Here is a 25888-nt window from a genome sequence, read left to right as displayed (position 1 = left end):
AGTTCACCTCGAAATAAAAATCCTGTACTTCAAACTTGTTTCTTTCATAGAGTATTACATAAGAATGAATAAGGACCAAGCTGTCCAAAAAAAGCGCCATATACGTAATTTTATTAAAGTCATACAAACGTACGTGTGAAGTCGCCATTCACTTCCACTGATTTGAATAATGGAGCTCGGCCAACTCCTTTGCGTTTCACGGATAAAAGAAAGTCATATAGATTGTGACTGACACAAGGGTCAGTAAAAATGAAGGAATATTCATTTTGGGGTGAAATATTGTTTTGCCAGAGTGATGGGGAAGCTCCTGGAAAACGTGAGCATCAGCCTGAAGCTTTCATCAGAGGCCCGGAGAAGACAGCCGGGAAATAAGATGTTTGGGAATCTGCAGTGGCACTTCATTTATAAAGCGCCTGTTCAATGGTCAGTGAGAAATTTGACTACGGAGCGGAATGGAGTGTATGCAGCTCAGAAATTCAATCAATTCACAAACTTGATTTAAGGTGCTCTGGCTTAGTCACGATGTAAGGGATTGTGTGCTTTAAGTAACAACCAGGGTCTCGGCCATAAATTCCATCCTGCTTGTGCTTCACGTTCAGACAGATGTTAGTATGCAGCGCTGTCGACCGAGTCCCCATCCGCTGCATAGTAATTGACAGTAAGCCGCATACAGTGTCTGTTCTGTTTTTTCTGTGTTGTATGGAGGGTCAGTCATAAACGCACTACGACTTCCTCAAGCGTTAAGCTGGAATCTTTCCGCCGAATCGATTTGTGCCTTTAGTTTCTTGTCTGGTGTCAAATCTAGCAGAAAACAGATGTGATGAAAAAACATAGAGACCATTTCTGTGAGGGAACTCAGAAGAACATTTGACCGTTTACAGGACTTGTTTACATTTCTTTAAAATATCAAATTTGTTTCAAAATATGTCTCTTTAAGTATACTTATTAATGTATACATACTGTATGTGCGCTGAATGTACTGTATCGAGAAATACAATTAATGTGGATGTCAGAGGTCAGAAAAAATTTGGTGACTGGGAGGAAAATTTCACATGATATTACCGGGATCTTTTTCTCATGAGACAAAACTCTCCATCTTACTGCACAAATGTAAACTTATTTTCTATGGGAGTCTTACAGATGCGCCGAAATACCATCGCGCACATGTGCACACCTGATCTCGCCTAATAAAGAAGAACGAGACCGCTCAATTCTGCCCATACAATCCTCCTAAAAGACCACCCAAAAGCAACGAAAGGCAAAATAAAGTCAGAGCTCAGTCTCAAGGCCTTCACGCAGAAAAAAAGCGATTTCGCTTTTTCGAGGAAAACTAGGTGACAGCAGTCAGATTGTGTGACTACACTGACAAAGAGACAACTTCAGAAAAAGTTGACTGCTGACTGTCTGTTGCAGAAAAGTGAGCCTAACAGGGTCTTTTACTTCATTTGAGTCACACATTTCACGCTAACGAGAAACTGGAAGAGCATTGGAGCACGAAGAAGATTGATGACAATGTGTCCAAATGCGGAACAGGATAAATGTGAACTTTTGACAAAAATGGCCTAGGTTGGATTGACGCAGCACATGCTGAAGAATTGTTACCCTGAGGTGGTTTAAAACAGGGAAAGTCTAGACAGCTGGCATGTCAGACTTTGCAAGATTGAATGCTAATTGAATTTAGTCAAGGTCAGCACAGTACAGGTTCCTGGCATCTTTACAATCAGACAGAAGACATTTTTCCAACTGTGAGAGGGATTGAAGTGTCGATACTGAGGGCAATACATTTTCTCAGTTCTTGATAGGGATTTCTTGATAAAAACAGTAAAAACTAATCTGCTTCTAGACTCATTCCTTTTTATAAAGTGAAGTATTTATTGTACAGTACATGTTACCAAATTATAAATTAAAACAATTGCAAAAACTGCATTTCAAGCAAAAAGCGCATCTGACCATGTGTTCCTATCCTGTTACTCTGTTATCAATACTTTTTACTGTAGATTTCTCAACAAAGCACTTGTACTTTTGTGAACAGAACTATTCCAAAACTTGATGCAGTGTCTTTGCTTTGGCAGTGAAGTGCTCGGTTAATGAACCGTGGTGTTTTTAATCTATACTCTTGAGGTTTAAAAACATGAAGCGGTGTGTGGGCAACCCCATAACTGTGCCCTTTCAAGAGACCATCCCACACAATCCATATGCATCTGAATCATTCTTAATCAACTGTGAAGACGCTGACGAATTTCTCTTTGACAAATCAGAAAAAGCATCTACGTCTCAGCTCTAACCAAACAGCTGTTCCTTTTGATCAAATCAAAATGTTAAGACTTTATCATCTTTATTTAAATGATAATATGTTTTTTAATATGGTTTTCGGTGATGTCACTTAATCAGCACAGACTATTGGACAATGGATAAAATCAAGTTCTGTCATACAGTATATTTGTTCACAGATGATATTCTGTTTCTCAAAAAATATAAAAATGGGTGGCAAACAGGTTTCTACTGTCTGTCGACTTTAACGTTTCTGTAACAATCTGTGACATGTGGGACAGTTTATCCAGTGAGGGTTTAGTATATTTATGTTAGTCTATTTATAAATCTATAGTTGGTTATGTGTGTTTGTATATGTGCTGCTACATTCCTCTTTCTGAGTCCATAGGAGAACACAGAGTGTTAGCTCTCTTTCCAAAAAAATAAAAAATAACTGGCATGTTCCATCCAACCTTTGAGACATCTGCCCTAACAGCCCCTCTGTTATTTCTTCAGTCCCCTGAGAAAGTTTGTCTAAGGGGGAAAAGTTTCTACTAAGAAAAGTGAAGTTGTTTCTAAAACAGCTTAGACATCGTCACCATTTCTGTTTATGGAAGCTCACAGACAAAATAATAGAAAATATGCTAAATAAAGAAAAGTAATGAGTCATTTTAACTATTTTAAATAGTTAGGTCATTTTATTCAGGGGGTTTTTTAGCGTCTACAGGATTTTGAGGTAGAAGAGAGCCAAAACTTGATGTTCTGCAGTGATAAGGAACCTCTCTAGGATTAGTCAACATCTTGGCTACATGTTTAGTGTCCCTACCTTGTGTTTCTCAGGTCGAGTCCATGAAGCCTGTAAACACAAATACATATAAAGCAAAACACTACAAGAAGCCCACTCAGAAATCCAGTATTGCTTTCCATACATATATGTGACATGTTTTATATTTATGAAATTCATACATAAACATATGTATGGATTTTACATACATTTCCATATATCAAATTTACCACCAACAGTCTCTGTAAAGATCCAGTACCTGTAAAGCCATCTCTGATTGCCACATTCATTTCATCAATGTGCCATGTGTCACAGATGCTGTTGTCTTTCAGCTTGAAAGAGATGCATTCTTTTATAGTTACATTTAACAGACGCTTTTATCCAAAGCGACTTACAGAGAGTTCAGAGAGAAATAAGCAATATAAAATAGGTGCTAATACAAAGTTATAGTTTCAGCAAAAGCTAGACCAATACCTGTTGTCTTTTATTTGACAACACACATTCCTGTATTTGAATGGGACAATGACAAGTAAGTTTCAGCGTAGCTTTTCTACCTTGCACTCATTTGTTAAGCTAAAATCAATCGGTGACATTGCCATCTGGAATTGCATAGCTGAGAATTTTCACATTTAGGGTTCACAATAGGGCCTGTTGACAACGTGACTAGCACAAATGATAAATCAAACAGATGTGAATAGGAGACGATCTACTTATTTGACTTATGACAGAGTGCCGCTGAGTGAATAAAGGCTTGGTCTTCGTGAAGCAGAGAGCTATTATTTTGACTGTTAATCAAAAAGTCTGACAATGATCAAGCAGAATAAAGACACTTTATTACAGAAAGAGTAGATTTTCAACTGAATATTTTAAGCTATTTGCTTGATAGGAATAAAAAGTAGACGTTTTTTGTTGATCTGAGCCACCAGAGCAATTTTTCAACTGCAGTCCTCAAGACGCCACCACTGAGAATATTTTAGATGTCTCTCTATTAAATGCATTAACAAGCTGATGAGTTGAATAAGTTGTTTTAATTTAGACATATAAAACATTCTGGAACATTTTCAAAATGTACTTTTTTATAAGAAAGGCAGAAAAAATAGTTAAGTACTATAATTTTATAATTCAGATGCCCAATCACAGTTATTTACTTGCAGTCCTTAAAGGGATACTTCACCCAAAAATCTAAATTCTTTCATCATTTACTCACCTTCGAGTTGTTCCAAATGTGTATCATTTTCTCCTTCTTTGTTCTGATGAACATAGAGAAAGATATTTGGAATAATGGTTATGATCAAACAGATCTCAACAAACATTGACTCCCATAGTAGGAAAAATTACTTTATCATTTTTTTGTTGTGTTGAACACAAAAGAAGACATTTTGAAGAATGTAGGACAGCAAACAGTTCTGGGGCACTTTTGAATACCATTGTTTTTTTCCTACTATGGTAGTCAATGGGTGTTGAGATCTGTTTGGTTATAAGCATTATTCTAAATATCTTTCTCTGTGTTCATCAGAACAAAGAAATGTATACACATTTGGAACAATTCTAAGGCGAGTAAATGATGACAGAATTTTCATTTTTGGGTGAAGTATCACTTTAAAGGGATAGTTTACCAAAAAAAATCTGTCATCATTTAGGCTATGTTCACATTTGACTTCTTTTTTGACAAGAAAAAGTTGACAATGGCGCTTTTCAGTAAAAAAAAAGCTTGCAGCATTGTGGTTACAAATAGCAGCCGGCAATGACTTCAGAGGCAGCATTTGTGCACGAAGGCAGCTAAGAGAAACAGGCTTTAGAATTATAAACAGAGAGCGTCTTTGCAACAACCAATCACATATTTAAAAACTATTACAATACTAATTTCTCGCTAGAAATGCAATCAAAAGTTATTGGAAGTAAAAATGAAACTTAAATTTATACAAAACTATGCTCCAACCAACGTTTCGGCCTCCATTTTATTTTTTCGAGCTTGATCTTGCCGACCAATCACCTTCCTCGCATGTTGTTATGGAAACGTCAGGTCTCTTAACTTGCTTGTCATTGGTTAGCTATGAAAAGGGTGCTTGACGTAGAGCGTTTTTTTTTCACACTTCAAAAGACGCTTTGAGCTGCAGAAAAAGACGCCGGTGCTGGCGTTTATAAAAGCACTCAGGACTTTTTTGAAACACGGTTTAGTCCATAGGATTATAATGTAAAACAGACACTAGCAGCTTCAAAAAAGAAGTCAAATGTGAACATAGCCTTACTCGCCCTGCTGTCATTTCAAACCTGTGCGAGCTTCTTTCTTCTGCAGAACACAAAAGAGTTTTGATATTAATAGATATTTTGAAGAATGTTGGTAACTGAACAACAGCGCTACCAATTCACTTCTACCGTATGGACATAAAACAAAAAAAGTCAATAGGTACCGCCGTATTCGGTTACCAACATTCTTCAAAATATATTTTTTGGGGGAGAATTATCCCTTTGATATAAAAATAAGTTTTAAAGGTTTAATGTTACAATTGATTTATCTCTGACTTTTGAGAGAAGTTGAATGTGCCAGCTCTAATTTGGGTATAAAATGTGAATAAAGACTATTACAAAATTTAGTTTTATATTTGACAAATAAATGTCACGAAGTGTTTAGTTTTAAAGAAGTATTTGCATTTTCTCTTTATTTCTGTATAACAGGTGGTCTAATAAATTTAAGCACAGTATTAAGCACTGTATATTATAAATATGCGACTGTTTGACTGACAGTAATGAAACCAATCACAGTTTGTTTTCTTTTAATGTGTCATTTGCACACACAACACAGAAAAAAAAACTAGTTCATCAAAACGAATTCATATTATTGCACGGAAAAGTAAAATGCTGGAAATGAGCGTCAGATTTTCAGCCAATTAGATCAGTACCTGTCATTTTTCTGTACAACATCAACAACATGCAACATCAGATGGTCTCAGGTCTACTACCTCACTCAGCTCTCTAAAGAAATTACACACTATCAGAGCCATAACATTTCCTATCACGTGTTGTAGATGCGCTTATCAACTCCCTCTAAATTAACAGCACACGCATACATTGTAGTGTCTTCACATCCGCTCTTCCTCTATTGATTTAATTACTCTATCACTGACAGCTTGTCAAGGGGTTACGAGGGGTTAAAGCCTTGTGCTTGGCACATTTTTTGGCAGGTTGACCGACCTGCTCTCAAAACACAATTCTGATCAGGTACTCTCTCACTGACCTTTAAAACAGAACTGTTGTCTTATACATGCATACAAACAGCTGTGGGGATCAAACTGACCTGTAAAAAGCAGCAAGATTATCCGTCCGTTGTTGAATATAAAAATGAACCTTTAGGGTCACACAAGAATGTTTAATTGGCTTTTCCAGGTATTTTGTTAAGACGGTTATCCATGCATAGCATCTTAATGGCTCTATATACTGTACACACACAAGACGCATTAGGACGGGGATGGGATGAATTGTACTGACCCCAGATCAGCACGGAATTTGTTAAGAGTCTATCATTGGACTGCATGGCAGTGGACTTCACAATAGGCTAACAACTCTGAAATGCCTCTCTTGACTGTGTGATTCATACATGTCAAGGACAGTTCAGTAGACTCGCTTAAATGATAATTGAAAGGGCAGTTCGTCCAATGAAGCATTCTGATCCTCGCTTAACATTTTGTCGTTCGACCCAGAAGGAAGCGTGTGATCTTCAGTGTGTAATACTTACAACACGTAGCAAAATCAGATTTTGTATGACTACTAATGTTTCTGGCAATCGCATTCATTTCCTGTTGTGCTACGGGAAACAGTTCAACAAAATAGGAATAAAATATCGCTTCTATCCATCTGAAACCTCTCCGAATTTCGTGATTTTTTTGGCCATAAATCATTATTATTAGTCACACTTTGGGCCCTATATTAACGATCTAAGCGATTGGTCTAAACCACACGGCGTAGGTGCACTCAGGGCATTTCCGAATCCACTTTTGCTAGTTTAATGACGGGAAAATGGTCGGCGTGCCTGGGTGCATGGTCTAAACGTGTTGTCCCGATTCTCTTAATGAGTAATGGGTCTTTTGGGGGCGAAAAGTGCAGTAAACCAATCAGAGTCTCATCTCTCATTCCCTTTAAGAGCCAGTTGTGCTCGTGCCATGGCGGATTCGCTATTTACCTGGCGGAACTTGCAAGAGCAAACACTGGACACACGTGCATGATGTTAAAGAGCGCGAGCAGACCATCTCCAGGACACGTCGGATTTTTATCTTTATGTACACAATAATAATCTTTTACATTGTACTCTTTTATATTTGGCATGTTTGTGTGCTGCTGCGCTTCCCTCTGTATAATAAGTAAAGTGAAAGCGTGTTGTGGACCCGCCCAGAGGCGCATTTTCTACTAACGCGCTCTTTAAATGCGCCATTGACTTTAGACCAGGTTTGAGTTGGTCTATGGCGCAGTCTATTTTCAGGTCCTCAAAATAGCAACGCGCCAACAATGCGTCAGAAAACACCTCTTTTTAAGACCAACATGGCCGCAAATGAGTGCAAATGCATTTGCTATTTAAACAACGCAGCGCAAGACGGGAAAAAGAGAAATGCGTTGGGCTGAAACTAGCAAAAACACGTGCGCTGCGCCTTGCGCCGGGTGTACGATAGGGCCCTTTATGTTTGTCATACAAGTATTAAAACGTGCTTGTCAACTTTGACAACACAGTATTTAATCATTTAAAAAGTACTGTGTTTTTTCCATTTCCTGAAAAACAGTGAATTTGGACATACAAGGTTTTGGAAGGACAGTGACAATATGCATTATATACCTGTTTTTTATACTTTAAAACATTATTGCAAATAAAATAAAAACGAGTTATTTGCGTAAACAGAAATGCAACACAACAGGGTTTTTGCTCAATTGTAAAAGTCTAACACGTAAATTGGTTAAAAAAACGTCTTGCTGATCTATGTGATGCAAGTTATTAAAAACAGTTTTTTATAAATATAAAATATACAATATGCTTCTTCTGTGCATGCAGTAAAGTCACCGTCTTAGAGTTATATAAAAAAGAACATGCGTAGAAGATACCTCAAACGCTGACTAAAAATATGGCTTTAGAAGAAATTGCAAAAACAGAACAATCGCTGGATGCAAAAAACATGAAAACACAAATGCGTAATAACATTTTTGTTCCAGGAACTGCACAGCCTAATACAACGCGTCTCTGAATTGTTCAAATCACCTTAAATTCTTAAATGGAAGCGTTAAAATCCTTGTGTTTCCCATCCTTTAATGGCTTTTCTTCCACATATACATAAATGATCAATACCCTATCTCTAACATCAGAGTGTTCTGGCTCTGTGAGGTCTCATACAATAAGCCTGTCTCTCTCTTTCACCCCACCAGGCAGAACAGACAGAGAAAGAGCCTCTTTCATAATGCAGCTGCTTAGAGAGCTCCAGCCTGGCTTAGATATTGCTCACTGGGTAGTCACGGTTCCCTGCGTTCTCTGAGGTTTCTGTGCATTGCTGACTTGTTCAGACATTGAAAATTTGTGGTTGGGAATACAGGACACGTATGAGGTAGGATTTGGGGGACCTGTACACGTGCTCCTGACTCACCGAATCCACAATGATACGCCTTTCAACTAAACGGCTTGGTCTGATTACAGACTCCATATTTGCATGGTTTTGCTTTTCAAAGGGATTTGCATGATGGTATTGTGTCATAAACACACGTTAATGGTTTAATAGCGGTTGTTTTGCATGTGCATCACGTGACCTATACAGATTAAATACATTAAGCATTAAATGTCGTGCTCTTCGTTTAATGACAGCACTGATGAGACCTCATTGACTTCATGTGCGCCTCATCACACACTGCTAAGCCTTATTCACTTGTGTTGCCCACTAACTGCTGCTGTAAAATGGAATGTAATACTGTATAGCACACAAGGTATAGATTGACTTTTTACCCCACCTGCCAAGGGCATGTGGATTGAAAAAAAGGCCTGTCCATATATACCAAATATATTTCTAACTGGCCAAGAGAAAATATTTTTTGCACCTTGACAATGGGGTAATAATTATTTATCTACTATTTTTAATTCTATATCTATTTTAATAATTATTTATCATTTTCTGGCAAACAGAGTAGGTGTCACTCAAAGTGCATATTTGTGCTGTCCTTCCGAAACCTTGGATGTCGAAATTCGCTGATTTTCAGGGAATGGAAAAAACACAATACTTTTTAAAAACTTTAAGACGGTGTTGTTACTTTAATGGTTAGATTTTTGCAAAACCCAGTGACAAACAAAAAGGGTAACTAACAATAATGATTTACGACAAAAACTATAAATCACAAAATATGGAGATACAGGGTTACAATAAAAGATCAGACAGACTCCGCCCTACTGCCTCATCTGAGAAATTTTACTTTTTACAAAACATCACTGTAACAAAAATTTCAGTCATCTCCAACTGAAAAATATCTATTTACTTATTACATCTAATTTTTTAAAGTTTTGTATTAAAGCCTTGTTAAGTGATAAATTTCACCACAACTGGGCCAACTGAAAAATTTTAATGTTACCAGGTACTAGAAGATTTTGAGTTAAGCTCCGATTGAAATATATATATTAAATATATTATATGAATATATTTATACTCGTAAATCTAAAAAAGGAAATCTGCAAAGCAAGCATATTCAAAGTGCAAGATCCACTGAGAAATGTTTGACCAAATATTGTCATATAAAATTACTTTATAAAGAAAAACACCTTTTTACAATTCAATTAAAGGGATAGTTCACCCAAAAATAAAAATTCTGTCATCATTTATTCCCTTCAAGTGGTTGCAAATCTGTATAAATGTCTTTCTTCTGATGAACACGGAGAAAGATATTTGGAAGAATGCTTGTAACCAAACAGTTCTTGGACCCCATTGACTACCATAGTAGGAAAAATTACTTGAGACACAAAACAAGATATTTTAAAGAATGTAGGAAAGCAAACAGTTCTGGGGCACTTTTGACTACCATTGTCATGTTTCCTACTATGGTAGCCAATGGGGTCCAAGAACTGTTTGGTAAAAAACAAAGAAATTTATATAGATTTGGAACAACTAGAGAGTAAGTCATTCATGACAGAATTTTCATTTTTGGGTGAACTATGCCTTTAAACCATATGATTCTTCAGCCCCGAGATGTCTTTAACACAGACATTTTTAACACTTTTGAACGAATCAAACGTAGGATGCCAAAAGCCAGGAAGTTACAATAAAAGCATGAGTATCTACTATAGAGGTGATGAGGTGACAGACTACAGGAAATCAACATCATCAGTGCTACTGAACTGCTACAGGTGGCGTTCTCATCTCCCAATACTCTCAATAACAAAATAATGAAATCTAGCACTGTTAATGCCAAGATTACAAACTTGAGAAAACGATAAAGAACAACCTTCCAAAAACGTCAACACTTGTATCTAATATGCTACAAGCAAAAAACATGATGGAAGTCAAACAGAATGTTTAACAATCCAGAACGGCTTAAAAATCGACCATGTGATCATTCCTTTTAACGTATAGAGCTTGCTGTGGCATCCATCAGGCATTCTGATAGGACAGTCTTTTGAGCTGAGGACCAACAATAAAAACAGTCATAAACCAAGAAAGGCCTCAGCAGACGGCTGGAATGTTTTTTTGGCAGCTATAAATATTGACAGGACAGGATGCAATCTGGTGGGCTGTTGTCATGCAAATGCCATATTTTCAGTGAGACAGATGAACACCTTAACAAAAAGGGCGACTTTTTTTCAACAGCCTACCTGAAAACTGCCTACCGGGAGGAGGGATACACTGGTACTGCTGGCATAAAATAAAGGAATACCGACTGGATAGTCCAACACAAGCATTAAGTAAACAGCTAAAAAATTATAATTTTAGAAATAAAACCATTTTTACATTAATATAATGCAAAACGTTATTAAAAAGCATTTATAAAAATGCTTACTTTAACTAAATGAACAGTAGGCTCACGGACCCCCAATACATCCTTTTAATGTGTTACACAGGAGAGCCCAGCAACAGATCCATCTCGGGTTATTGAGAGCAGAGTTATTGATGTCTTGCTGCAAGTCATGTTTAAAGAGCCGGACGTCACATGCTCAAGAGCGAGAGATCATCAATCTAGCCAGCTTATTGACAAGGGACTCATCGATAACTCGCTCGCTGTCATAACTGACCTGATGGGTCACGCTGCATGTGCTTCTGTAGTTAAGAGGACAGAACTAAATGAACTGCAGACCTTTACAACCAGTACCCTCTGAACCCCCACCCCTCAGCACCTGCTCGTTTTCGGTGAAGATGCGGCGCCCGAAGCTCCAGATGATATTGGGTGTGGGGTCACCTGTGGCCTCACAGGTGAGCGTGATCTGCTCCTCCAGCTCCGAGGCTGTTAGGTTTTCCAGGAACGTGATCTTCGGTTGCACTGCGGACACGCACACACGCACACACGCACACACACACACGCGCACACACACACACACACACACACACGCGCACACACACACACACATAAAATCAAAACACTGCATATGCACATTCAGGAAGCAAACAAATATTGATAGTCGCTGTGCAATTACTGAGGCTTTACAATAGCAATGATACCGCATGCTTCTCTTGAGCTGATGATCTGTAAATTGCTGGTTTAAACAGATGAGAGAGCATCTCATGGTGCATTCAATATTCAACAATCATCTTGTTATATTTCATCATTTAAAACAAGTTTAATAGAAGGTTTCAGTGGCAACAACATAAACAAATATTATGTGGCACAAACTTAACTTCCGGTAGACCTCCGCAAAGAATCAATAACTGTTGAGTAGTTTAAATGTTATTTAATTTAACACAAGTAATATACAATAAAATGAATATAATCATACAAATTAATAAAAATATAAATTACATATAAAATCAATTGTAATATTAATAGCAACTAAGCCAAAGCGATAACCAAGCACAGACAGGAAGTTAACTTCAGGCCAGGCATGTGCGTTCGATGAAACTGTCTATGCAATGCTACTTGTACTTGTATCAGATCTTTTTTTATTACATGGTTGTTTGTGCACTGTGCTGATGTCAAGATAAATGCATGTGTATTTCACAATAGTTTAAATTCAATTCAACTTATTTCTATAGTGCTTTTCACAATTTTGCATTTTTGAAAAGATAGTGGAAAGATATAGAGAGATCTGTACTTCTCTAAACTCTACAGACCACTTCATTGCTTATGTTTTACGAAGTGGTCTATAAAACAGAGAGTACAATGGCGTTCAGGCATCAGAAGTACCTGTCCTTTCATCCAAAGGCTTGTACTTAAATTGGTTCTTTATGAAATGAATATGCATCAAAACTGGTGTATGGTATATAATTTAAGTTTAAGAAACATTCAGTCAATTCGCATAATAGAGTTATTGGTCAAATTACATAACTATTAAATTTCACATTTTGTTAACATATTTAATTAGAACACAATGAAGCACAATGCACATTATAAGCAAACCACACAGTTGCAAAATCCGATCACCTACAGAGATGGTTCACATATTTTTTTATTCACATACAGCAAAAAAAAAACACTGTATCATGAGCCCCATGCACACTACAGTGTAGTTGAGGACATAGTGTGCACTTTAAAGCATGCGGTGCATGCACACTATACATTTATGTAATGGGTGCGTTTACATGTACAGTCTTACTCTGATTATGCTTAATAAGCTGATAACAAGTAAGGTCATGTAAATACGTAAAACGGTTTTCTTTTATCGGGGAAAGCTCATAAACGGCGTAAGCAAAACTCGCTCAGCAGAGGTAGTTTTTTGCCCATTACTCCGATTACTCGCTCCATGTAAACGCCTTTACCGGTTCTCTCACCGTGCGTCCGAAATCGCCTACTTCCATACTATATAGTAAGCGAAAATGAGTATGAGTCATGAGTAGTATGTCTGAAACCTCAGTATGCACAAAACAATAGGCGAGAAATACCCGGATGGTCTACTGCTTCCGCCGAGATTTGTGATTGTGCAACAGATGGACACTTCTCTATCCCATGATGCAACGGGAGCTGAGCAACGGTCAAATTTCAAAATGTAATCAAATAAAAATAACTGAAAACTTCAAAGCGTGTGTCCGTTTTTTACATGTAAGTACAGATTAATAAAGTTCTCGTGAATAAATTACGTTTGTACCGACGCCTAGGTACAAGTTGATGTCAACACGTCATAGGTCAAAGAGCATATGGGTCACATGACAATAAAACATGGCAGATGCAGTACGTCTGAAATCTATTCATACTACCCACACACATACTATATAGAACGTACTGTTTTAACGGTCGATAGGTAGGTACTTCATGTAAATGAGTACGTACTCTCATAGTATGCGATTTCGGACGCAGTGTCAGTTTTGTTTATGTGCGCATGTCTGACAGCGCAATAGTAAAAGTCCCAAACAGAAGTAAGAGTAAAATAACGCATAAAAGTCCGCTCTCGAATCATGCATTTGATGTAGAAACGTCAAAATGAAAAACTATTGTTGCATATGCTGGTTCTGCGGACATAAGAGATATAAAAATACAGCTTCTGACCGTTTTCCTGCTGCATTTTTTAATTACTAAACAGACTATCGATGGTGACGTCACTGCACCCGGGAACCCTTCAAGTCTCAAACTTCCATATAAATGCGGTTTTCTGCGTAGCCGGTTTATTACTATGCATGTAAACACGTGAAAACAGGTTTCTTTTATACGCTGATATTTGATAGATATCCGTTTATTTTGTGCATGTAAACGCACTCAATGTCGATTTTATTTAGACAAATTGCGCAGCCTTAACAGGAAAAACTTTTTTATGGTAATTAGCATGTAAACCTGTGTTACTGGTTCAATGCCACTGGTAATTATGGTAATAGCAAAATGAACAACTCCTGGTTGGGAATTGCACAATGATCAAGTCTTACCGAACACACTGAGACTGACTTCCTCGCTTCTCTTCCCAGCCTTGTTCCTAGCGATGCATTGGTAATCTCCTTCATCAACCTTCTTGACATCCTTGATGGTCAACTCAGATCCATCTTCATTCAGACTGTACTTGTCATTTGATTCCAGCACGATATTACCACTGCAGGAGACAGCGTGTGAGGGAAAGAGAAGATGTGTTTACTGTTTGGCCTTGGAGCTGTCACTCGCTCGGCAAAGCCATGAATACATGATGCCCCATCGCCATCTACACCGGTAGATACAGAGAGAACACGTGCCTGCCCATGAAGTGGATTCTTCATTCTGCACTGCACACTTTCTATTATTGAGCTGGTGGTCTGGCAGAATGTAAAGGCAGAAATATAGGCAGATTTGCTTAGTTACCGTTGTCTTTTCTTGGCGCTTTTCTGTCCCTGAGCCGAATAAACTGCTATCAGCAATATCTACTGTATACTGTATATAATACGAAATATAAGGAACCAATAGAGGATCACTGTCTGTTTTTAAAAATAGCTATAGTGCTGTGTTACATTAGAAAAAAATCCCACATGTCTTCTTTGTAATATCTCTAATGTTTCTTTAGGAAAGCAATGATATTTAATAAAGAGCACATGGAGGCTGGGAAACCGTGATCTTGGAATAACACATTTCTCTTTTCATTTTAAGAGAAACATCTATATATCTAAATAAAACATATCTGAGAACTCAATAAAGTCTCCTGAGCTCTGAAAGAGGAACCTCAAACCAATTTTCTCGTGACACTAAATCAGTTTCTCGCGACACCGTATCACCCTGATCTTTTCGCTTGTAACTGCAGCAACTGAGCGACAGTTTAAAATGGCCCCCGAATGACAGCGCTGTCAGTAAAAGAGGGAAACAAATGAGTCTGCAGTACACATTTCGGTCGCTCCCTGTCCTGAGGCGAAGCTCAGACCCGACTCAATCTCCTTCTCGCCCCCTGAATTCTCACACCGCCCGTGGATTGGTTAAAGATGCCGTTGGAGTTCACATTTACAGCCATGCTGAAAGCTGCCAGTTAGCGCAGCTGCTACGGCTAACAGAGGCTGAAGGGATGAAACCATGTCTCTGCCATTCATAGCGCTTTCGGTTTACAAGCTTTAATAACGTTCATCCCTTTACTCACTGGACTGAGGAAAAAGCTAAGCTTTCCCTACAGAGATTTGGCTGAACTTTTTCGGTGCTGTTTGGCACAGGCAGATAAGGGGGCACAGCCGAGCACGTACCGTGCCCAAGTGACGGTGGGTTCTGGGTAACCATCTGCATGGCAGGCCAACGTCACAGCCTGTCCGATGTCTGCGGTGGCATTCAGCTCGGTGTAGCGGGTTCTGATACTTGGCAGAACTGGGAGAGAGAGAGAAAGATGAGATTAATAAGTATTTTAAAGTCACTTTGATCATCCTTTTATAAACCCATAAGCTGTTTTTTTGTTTTTCCTCCAGAACTGAGAAATGTTAAATCTTTACGCAGGTCTATATTTTTATATTTGACCACTGAAAGATTTTCAGTGAACCAGGACTTATTTTTTTTACTATTCCACATAAAGTTATTGTACGACCTTAGCAGACCTGGAATATAGCACACATTATTCTTTTTGTGCTTTACGAAGCTTGACAGATATAATTACTATGTACTCAAGTTGTTTTTCCACAGAAAACATTAGCATACAGAGTTTGTAACGCCATGAAAATTAGAAAAATGTCCATTTCAATTTTTGCTGAAATGCTAAAATCGCTGGAAAACAAAATCATTCTAATCTCTAATGCAACCCTGTGGCTATTTACTTCCCTTTAAAATGAATTGACTGTCAGCTTCTGTGTGTATTTATGTGCAGTGACGGAGCAGGTGGCTCTAAGATTGAATCCTCACCGTTGACAATGACTTTGATGACCCTGAAGTCGATTTCACCCCGGGCCATGATGCGGCCCTCGCAGGTGTAGTCACCCTCATCTGTCTTCTTGATGCCACGGATCTGGAGGTGGTTGTTGCTCAAGACCTTGAAACGGACTGTGGGTAAGAGAGCGAGAGTGAGAGAGAATAGAAAATGAGGCAGTAATTACTCTGGAGAAAGATAAGGAGACCATGTTAACGAGTCTCTCATTACATGCTGGGCAGCAAAATGACTCTGTTGCACTATTGATACCACATCTTCTTCCAGCAAAAAATCATTTTTATGGCTCTTTCTGCTGTGTTATCTGTTTTAAGGCTAAAAGTTAAGGTGTAACTCAAAGCTTCCCAGTCCAGACAACGACTGTGTGCAAAATTGAATACTTGCTTAGTACTAACTGAATGCTGAATAGTATGCACTGCTTACTATTTTTTAAAGTATTTATTGACAGAAATGCAATATAATATACATAACTATGAGGTGTATAAAGAACTTAGAATGAGCTATTTCTATTTACATACACCGCGGGTCCCCTTGCATGGAATTCGTCATGTTGTTTCTAAAGTAGCCCTAAATGCACAAACTGCTCTATAGCGGGCTTTCATAAAAACGTTATCTCCTTCGGCAAAGAAAATAAACGTGACAACATCTTAGTCCTCTGTCAAACTCCGTAGTGCTTCGAAAGAAAAACGTGGAGTGAGCCGTTGTTTGCAATTCGCAACCTCACCGCTAGATGCCGCTAAATTTTATACACTGGACCTTTAAGCTCAAGCTGTGCTAAAAAATACTTTTTTACAGGTATTTCTGGTTACATTTCAAAGATTTGTGTTATTCTACATTCCCTTACGAGAATTAACCATCATTTTTACAACAGTTAAAAAACATGGATAAACATGGACAAAAATGGATTATTTGTAAAATGTCTAGTGTGTCAGCCTGTTGTTCCTAACAGAAACAAGATGCTTTGTGCTGCTAAAAGAACCATCGGTCATACAAAAGAGCACCACACAAGAGGTTAACAAGAGAAAAGATGGAAAATGTGTTGTTTAGATAAAGCAGTTTTGGCTTTCTACAACAATTAGTGGTTTTGCAGTGAAGCACACATCCAGCAGCAGGCCGGGAGTTCATGTGAGAGCTGCGGTCTCTCCAACAGTCTGAGGGAGGAGTCTTGCCAGATTAAAATAGTTTCAACTGAATCAGGCTCGAACTAGTAAACAAAACAGCGCAGATGAAAACTTTTAGGCTTTTGCAACTTCCCACCACTTCCACTTGCGCATGTGTCGCAGGGCTGTGCTGAGCACACACAAAGAGTGGACGATTTTGACGGGAACTATAAAGAAAGGACGTAGAAGACTTAAAACGAGGGAGAGAAATATGTGCAATGTATACGGCCAACGGCTAATAAGAAAGTGAAAAGAAAAGGGGTAAAAAAGCATCTAAACAAAACTTTTATTATAATTCAGCGCTAAAACTTCAATGGTAGTTGGAATTGTAGAAATTCATAGTGAATACACTCTGTATACACGTCTATTTCTTACCATCAGTCTCCGGCTGGATTCTCATCTTCTTAAACTTCCAGATAACAGTTGGGGGTGGCGAGCTAATGACATCACAGATGATGTCAGCATCCTCCCCCTCATTAAACTCTTGGGGCGACGGAGCATTTTGGAAAGTGAGTTTCTCTGAAAAAGACAATTGAAAAGTGCTTTAAAGAACTTTTTTTTAAAGGAAAAGTGCTTTAAAGTGTGCAGACAGCATCATGAAAGATGCATACTTGTAAGCATTAAGATCAATGCTGTGGTACTTTCTCAGTAATTACAAAAGACGAAAAATACACAATGGCAAGCCCAAGGTTTAGAATCAAAATGACATTATACAACGCCCTTAGCTGTTATAAAATGAACTGTAACCCACTGCCTCTTGGGGCTTGTTGCTTTATCAAATAACACGTCACACAAGCCAAATAATTGTTTTCATAGCAAAGTTAATTTATCTTAAAAAAAGAACACAGAAACGACCCCCTTAAAAGACAAAATAATAAGACTTACGGAAAATCTTTACAATGACGGTGCCCTGAGATTCCTTCTCCCCGCTTTTGGCCACACACTTGTACATGCCAGCATGGTCGACGTTAGCATTGTAGATGGTCAGTGTAGACGAGGACTCGTCACTTTTGCTGACGCTGATGTCCGGTCTGCCTGGCAGGAGCTTCTCACCATTGGGAGCAAACCAGTCTATTTCCTTCACATCTCCAACAACTGAGAACATACAGAGAGACATCACAGTGACAGACTCTGCTAATCAGCTCTGGGGTGAACAGGCAAATGTATTTACAGAATGTGTGTAGGCTTAGTGGACACAAAATCTATCAATTTCCCCTACAAAACAGAAGCTTCGAAGATAATACTGGGTGATTTTATCTTAATATTTTGAGCCTTTTGTTGACATACAACATATACAGCTGCGAAAAAATTAAGAGACCATTCCAAATTTTCATTTAGTCAGCATTTCTAGATAGACTGTGGCCATTCCAGTCCAGTGTCTGTTGAATTTCAACCACATCAAACCTCAGGAGTGACATAAAGTCATCCAACAGCAATGTGAAAGACTGACAGCACGACAAAAAACACAAAAACTGTGATGAAAATTATCACATAAAAACATTTTTTTTGAACTTTTCCTACTATAAATACATGAACAAATATTACTGTTGCATTGCTTAAACGTGAATATGAACTTTGTTTTCTTTGCAGTATTTGAGGTCTAAAAAAATACAGAGCATCTTTTCTGTTATTTCGACCTGTTTCTCCAATTTTCATTTTTTGCAAATAAATGCAAATATATTGTATATTTTTAATTGAGAGAGAGAGAGAGAGAGAGAGAGAGAGAGAGATCACTGATGTCTTTTTATCCAAATATATTAAGATGTTTTAAAAACATTGTATTTTAGTTGCATACGTAGATGGTAAAGTAAATCTCAGCTTTGAGAAAAATTAAACAATTACATGTGTACATTGTATGTTTTTTTTTGCCAAATAATTGTGTTCAATAAATACCTTAAAGCTTTAGCGTTTTGTTCATTTTGTACCAGACACCTCATATTTTGATGGTTTATTTTAATCTGATGGGGAATTAAAAGCTAATGTTGTACAAATATGCACTTTTGGACAAATTGCGAATACTCTCTCTGAGATATTTCTTATAAAGCTCCTGAAATTCCTTTAAACAATTGTCACATTTCATTTTTTCAATTTGATGTCACAGATAAGCTAGACACATTCATCCTCATTCATATTTCAGGTGTTCCTCATTCATAATAGAAGAAAAGATGTTTTTCCTTTTTTCATCTACCTGCTTTACATTGTTAAACATTACGTTTCACTCCTCTGAGCTCCAAGTCAAGGACTGAAATTCAAAAACCGATTCCCAGCTAAAGCCAGGCAGGTCAATGAAACGTCTCCAGACTGTAAATAAGTACATCAAAGGTTTAGTCAGCCCTTCCTACAATCGCAACGAAGGGACTTGTTTAAATGCACCAAACGGAACAGTAATGGCAGGTTTGAAATCAAAAGCACCTCATGAAGGTTAAATGTGAAGTGACCCCTGATTTATTTCATCACAGGAGGGTCGAGCTCTTACCTTCGCACAAAAAGAATTTTGACTCTCCCACGCTGATTTCTCCTTGGGCTGGAGTGATTTCCACTTGCAAGGCAGCTGAGGACGAGAGAGAGTATGAAGCATTTTAACAGGAAACTTTTTTGTTAACTAATTACTGAGATACAACATAAATTCAGTTTGCTGGTATAAAGTTAAAAGCAGAACTATATGTCGCCCATCCCCGGTGACTGGTCATGCCAACCAATTAAATCGCACTCCTGGGAAGGATGCTGTATGTGGGTGTCCAAGGATCACAAGGCTGTGCGTTTTTGGACATGAAGATAACAATGTGTCAACAGTATAGGCCCCTTTTCAGCTCTCTTAATGTGGCATATAGAGATAAGTATTTACGTGGTAAAGAAATGGGCCCGCGGGATGTTGTTGTACAGTAACGTGAAGCAAACCGTAGTCATGGTAACTCTAAGCACTGTCAAAAGCACTTACTGTGGCCGATGCTCGGACTAAATATCACAATTAGGGCTTAGCACTATCAGAAATAAGGTGAATTATAGGCCTCTCGCAAACTTATTTTCCACCCACATTTAGCCAAAGGTTCTGAACCACACTGATATTTCATAATGGCACCTTAAGCTTCAATTTTCCAGTTTAATGGAAGGCACCTGATGGAGCTACCCTGAGCTTTTTGCTTTCTTGTGCTGTTGGCGAGCGCAATGCCGTAAATGATAGCTTATTAGTTTCCCTAGATGAGGCTAATATATTTCATCTTTCATCCTCGTCAACCGCGGTGAATGAGATGAGGGCTGATCGGTCTCGGGCAGCAAGCGGTCGTTAGTTCTACCAGCGATGGATACTATTTTGCGAAATATGCCGAAAGTAAACCTGTACATCTTAAATGCGAAACGCTACCCGCTGAACGTCCAATTCTACTTGCGTAAAAGCATCACAAAAGAATCGCTGCAATCACAGCGCTGTCATTGAGAATGTCAAACAAAACCACCACAATACTTGAAAATGCATGAGGCTGGCAAAAGAAGAAATGCTTAGTTCCCTGCCTCTGATCTTTACGACTGTAACAGAAGGGGAGCCGACCTTGAAACAAACCGCATGAAAGATCTGCACACAGCAGCGTTCTGTGGGTGAGATCTCATTCATACCCATAGCAATCATGGGTAATTATCAAACACTTCACGGCCCTTTCCTTCAATACGCTACAGTTTGTTGTCGTATTTTTTTTTAAAGGTGAAGAGGTATAAATGTTGAGTTCTGAGAGAACTACATGTTCTGTCTATCTATTACAAAACTGCAACTTACAATTATTGCAATCTTTATACAAAATGAACAGAAAAATATGTCATATTGTTGCTGTCCTTCTAAAACCTTGGATGTCCAAATTCGCTGTTTTTTAGAAAATGGAAAAAACACTGTACTTTAAAATGATTCAATCCTGTGTTGTCCAAGTTGACAAGCACTTTTTTAATACTTTATATTGGTTAGATATTTGTAAAACCCAGTGACAAACATAAAGGGTGACTAATAATAATGACTTATGGCAAAAATAAAAATCATGAAATATGGAGATACAAGCTTTCAGAAGGACAGCAGCGATATTATACATACTTTAATACACCTCTCACAGACCGTTCGCTGAACAAGTATAAACAAACCTTTAAGTCCTCAAAAATGATTGCAGGCTGTTTTACCTCAAAATGTTTTACATTCAATTCTCTTCTCTATTCAACTCTCTTGTTCTCCGTAGTGCAAGTAAAGATATGTGTTGACATTGTGGTACTATTGGAAGATTCTGGTTTGTTTTTCCATTAGAACGCTCTCAGACCTCATGGAGGAATTTCATGCATTTCATGATACAGTAAGTCTTTATGTTTCGATCTATGACTACAGAGAAGGATATATAAAAAAATGATACGAAGATCGGTTTACCACCATTAGAAACGGATCTTGTTGCTTAAAAAATAAGGGGGGATGATGAAATGGGATGGGCCAAACAATATAGAGATAACAGGAAATTACCTGATTGGTAAAAAGTAAGGAACACCTCCTGAAGTTTGGGTATAACTGTTGATGCAAAGCACCGTATTGTCAGATGTGTTCTAAGCATCTCACTCGAGCAATAAAGTTTTGACCTTTTGGCACCTGGAACCTTTGTCTGTGAGATTCTTTTTGCAATGAGAAGACTGATTCACCACAACAACCTTCACTACAAACAGACAAAAAGCCACAAAATCAAATCTTAAAAGCACATCCAGACAGCCAGCAATATAATTTAGTCCCTGAAACATTTCCGTCTACATTTAATGTTAGTAATACGTCGTAATCCAATATCCTCGTATAGTGCACTCTGAAAATAAACAGCTCACGAAGAACTAACATCGGTGAACAGGCAAATTTCATGCAACTTTAAGTTGTTTGTTCAATAAACACATTTACAGTTCAAAAATAGCCAAGTAGTCCAATTTCTACATGACAACACTGGCTTGCCTTGAACATCTCACCAAAACAAACACATGCAGACTATGAGAAATCCGGTAAGATATTGTTATTTGAACTACTTTGACTTGGTAATGCGCTCTTGTATATTTAATGAAGCCAAATGTTTGGACTTCTCGGTTTGAAAGTATCGATACAACAAAAGTGCAGAGCTGTGTCCTTGCTGGGAGCTCGCAGGAGACAAATAAATACGCAAAACACAATAGGATGGCAAATCGATAAGCCTAATTACAAAATAAATCCGAAACAGCTCAGCCTTCTAGGTGGCCGCATGCTTCGCTCCCAGCACGCTCCTCTGGCGCACTCCATGCGCACTATGCGCTTAAACTCTTAATCTTCATACCTAATGAATAGATAACTACAGGACACAGCCGATCAGCAGATCCTATGACAGACAGTGTAGAGAACAATAGTAAAACAATGCAAAGGCACTGCAGAATAAAGAAACGCGAGTTAGCGTGCCAACTTTTAATTGCAGTGCTGATAACAACGTGTCGACAAGTTAGAAAGAATTAACATTTACTGCATACGATTAATTGGGAGAAAGAATTTATCAGCATTTACCTTAGCAACAATATTGGCATTGGTAAACAAAAAAAAAACAGCTATACATTAAGCTACCGTACACAGCGCTCATTAAAAAAGCCTGACGTACATATGAAATGTGGCATTTCGACAAGCAGCTACTTGTTTTATAACTACATCTTTCAAATGGAAAATATATATTACACATCATATATCAACACTGAATCCTATTTCCCCCCGACTTGCATGCATATTTCTTCTCGTATCATCCGACGTATATTAGATGTCAAGTTTCCTATGAAATGTGTGTATTAACATTTGACGGCTAATGAAAACAGCTCTTCGTTTTCTCGAGATCAGCAACGTGTCACCGATCCACATGTTTGCATCTGACACAAAGCAGCATCCTCTCTGCATTAAATAAACTAGATTCATGCAAATGCACAGCTGCGGTAATTCATCTCAGAAAGACGCCATCAGACCGGCGTGATGGTGTATTAATCCTTATGCAACGGAGCAAGAGACACCGCTGTTGGCAAAACACGCAAAGCAAAGAGCATCTATTAATCAGCGAGGCGTCACGGAGACTTTGAGGAGATCTGCCGTCCGCAGACTGACGTGCGCCTGACACTGGATGTCAACTCAGAGAGAGCTTAAATCTTTTAGGGCCAGATTAAAAAGATTCTCCTGCAGACAAACCTTCCTGACGGCAAGTTTATTTTTACTGTTCTGAGGCAGGAATAAGGTGCTTTGAAATGCCACGTCAGCCAGGGCTATGAAAGGAAGATGAAAGAACGTGGACAAACTCGGCTATGTATGATGTCATTCCATCTCAGCAGATTTGAGGGTAACTGGAAAACACACACACATGCGCATGCACACACATACACTATGCAGTTGGTGTGATTTCCACTTCATCTAAGAAAAAATGTTTTCACCTGAAAGGTTTCTGATGTTTCCACATGGAAGATTCCTCAAGAATCTTCACCATGAAGAATCTGGAACTGAACCCAACTCCACCTGTTTGTTTTTAGGTTGTCATTGATTAATGAATTGTTCATCTTAATAAATTACAGGGAGAAACTTTTAAGTGATTCATTTTAGCCTTGGTACATCCTATGTGTCATGTTTAGTTAAACACACCCATCACTGTGACAGCGACATAATCATAACGAACCATTCAACCATACCAGATGATAATGCGCTTCAACTTGACTAAAACACATGATTTATCTGATGTCGGGGGGCAAAACTGCCCCAGGACTTCTCATGTACAGTAAGGCCCAGAAAGGTACTCCATGGTGACCAGATTCCAGCCCAGTCTCTAATTACAAAGCAATATTCAATCATTTTATTTTTCAAGATTCTGTTTGAGATTCTAGGAATCCAAAAGTATAATGATCCCACTTCTTGTGCTTATCTGATTCTGTGGATTTTAGTGATCAACTACATTCAGAAGCAAGTACACTCATTCCAAATGGTAATATGGTAAAGCATGCATGTTTAATTTGAGTTTGGCAGTAAATGAAACCCCATTTCAGAGAAAGAACAGCTGGTTCAGCTTAATATTCCACTTCTTATCCAATCAACCAATGAAGGGAAAAAGCATCTCCGGGGTGGCATGTCAACTTTGAACTCTGAAGACGTCATGCAACGTCCTGCAGGGCCCTGGCAGGTTACTATGGAAACAGAAAGGTCTGGGCAACCCTCTAGGTGGATATTTTCTAGCAGACCAATGCCAGCACAGGGCATTCAGGGTGAGGGAAAGTTGTGCGTGTTGTAGGTTGGCCTCATTACAACACTGATGGCACAAACTGTTCCAACACTATTACTTGTCTCTGTCTATTGTATGGATGCACAATGTGCAAAAGATTACACTCTAAAAACGCTGGGTTATTTTCAAACCAGTGTTGGATCAAAAGGGACAAACCCAGCGGTTGGGTTAAATTAACCTAGAAAATATTTATATATGACAATATTTTAACAACAATGGGTTAAAAAACAACCCAGCATAGGTTGTTTACAACCCCACGGTTGGGTTCGTCCCTTTTTGATCCAACGCTGGCATAAAAATAACCCAGCATCTTTTTTATGTCTATGCACTAACCTTTTTAATAAAAAGTGTAAGACTCAACAGTAAGATAATATGGCCTCATTCTTTGAGAATTTGGGGCCAGTTGTCACCACATCTTACATTCATGAATCATATCCATGTGTTTTTACGCCCCACAAACTTTTTATGGTTTTTGCACATGGTGTTGATGTTGCACGTGGTTGTCGAATTCTGCTGATTTAAATATGTCAATGACCAGACCGAAGAAAAAAAAATCCTTATTGTTGAGCCCCGAACAAGCTATGGGAACAGTCACACGGATTAAATAACTCCTATTAACCCAAGAGATTTACTATTTTCATAATTTACAGCATAACTGACTTAGGCAATTACAAAAAGTAATAACAGCTTAGGGAAAAAGGCGTCGACAACTGTTTTGAGATTTTCTCAAGGTTACACTGCACCATATTGTAAGAACAGATGGATGAGTAGCTGTAAGGTTCTATTTTAAATCTCTGTGAACCGGAGAAATGGAAGACTGGAGTGACTTGAAACAAACTCCCTTTATCCAGAAATTTAGGGCAGTTCTTTTTCTCGTCTGCAGAGCAAATCAGTTTTCCATGAAGATGGGTTTTGATCCTCACCTCCGTTTACAAAGAGAAAGAACTATGAATGACAACAACGCTTTTCTCAAAGAAGTTACAAACCCAACCGACTGCTCTATACAGTGTTTCAACCATGCAAACATTTCCGCCAATGGTAGTCAATGGTGGCCCAGAACTGTTTGGTTACAAGCATTCTTCCAAATGTCTTCTCTGTGTTCATAAGAACAAAGAATTTTGTAAAGATTTGGAACAACTCGAGGGTGAGTAAATGATGACAGAATTTTTAATTCCGGGTGAACTGTCCCCTTTAGGAGTTGCAATGAAGTGAAAAATCTAAAGCAAACTATAGACATGCCTAAAATTCACAGCTATGCATTTCGCAGACAAGTTGATCAAAACCACCATCCATTGCATTTAACGTATACATTTATCAGACTGTGCATTTCCTGGGATTCAACCCATGCTCCAGCGAGCTACAGAAAGACTCTGACAGAGAGAAATAAAGGGAAGTCACTACAGAAACCCAACAGATGGTCATTAATAAACATTAAAGAGATATGTGAGCGAGACAACTGAAATGGCTTCTGCAATTAATTTTATGTGATGTTATA

General features: G+C 38.3%; 1 protein-coding gene across 11 annotated transcripts in view; it reads right to left on the bottom strand.

The window, feature by feature from the left end:
• ncam1a (neural cell adhesion molecule 1a) overlaps positions 1 to 25888 on the bottom strand; it is a 208237-nt gene that overhangs the window by 43846 nt on the left and 138503 nt on the right. For 6 of the 11 annotated variants that reach the window (XM_057359863.1, XM_057359865.1, XM_057359868.1 and 3 more), the window contains exons 2-9: positions 19611 to 19685; positions 18020 to 18229; positions 17510 to 17653; positions 15953 to 16090; positions 15310 to 15427; positions 14047 to 14207; positions 11376 to 11518; positions 3077 to 3106 (exon numbers count right to left, since the gene is read on the bottom strand). In XM_057359863.1, the coding sequence (XP_057215846.1) occupies positions 3077 to 3106; positions 11376 to 11518; positions 14047 to 14207; positions 15310 to 15427; positions 15953 to 16090; positions 17510 to 17653; positions 18020 to 18229; positions 19611 to 19685 (1019 nt within the window). The remainder of the gene's footprint in view (positions 1 to 3076; positions 3107 to 11375; positions 11519 to 14046; positions 14208 to 15309; positions 15428 to 15952; positions 16091 to 17509; positions 17654 to 18019; positions 18230 to 19610; positions 19686 to 25888) is intronic. The other 5 variants (XM_057359864.1, XM_057359867.1, XM_057359874.1 and 2 more) reach the window with 1 other exon arrangement.

The sequence above is a fragment of the Triplophysa rosa genome, linkage group LG19, assembly GCF_024868665.1.
Source record: "Triplophysa rosa linkage group LG19, Trosa_1v2, whole genome shotgun sequence".
NCBI lineage: Eukaryota > Metazoa > Chordata > Actinopteri > Cypriniformes > Nemacheilidae > Triplophysa > Triplophysa rosa.
The sequence above is the reverse complement of the archived record's forward strand: the minus strand, read 5'-3'. Positions and strand labels throughout refer to the sequence as shown.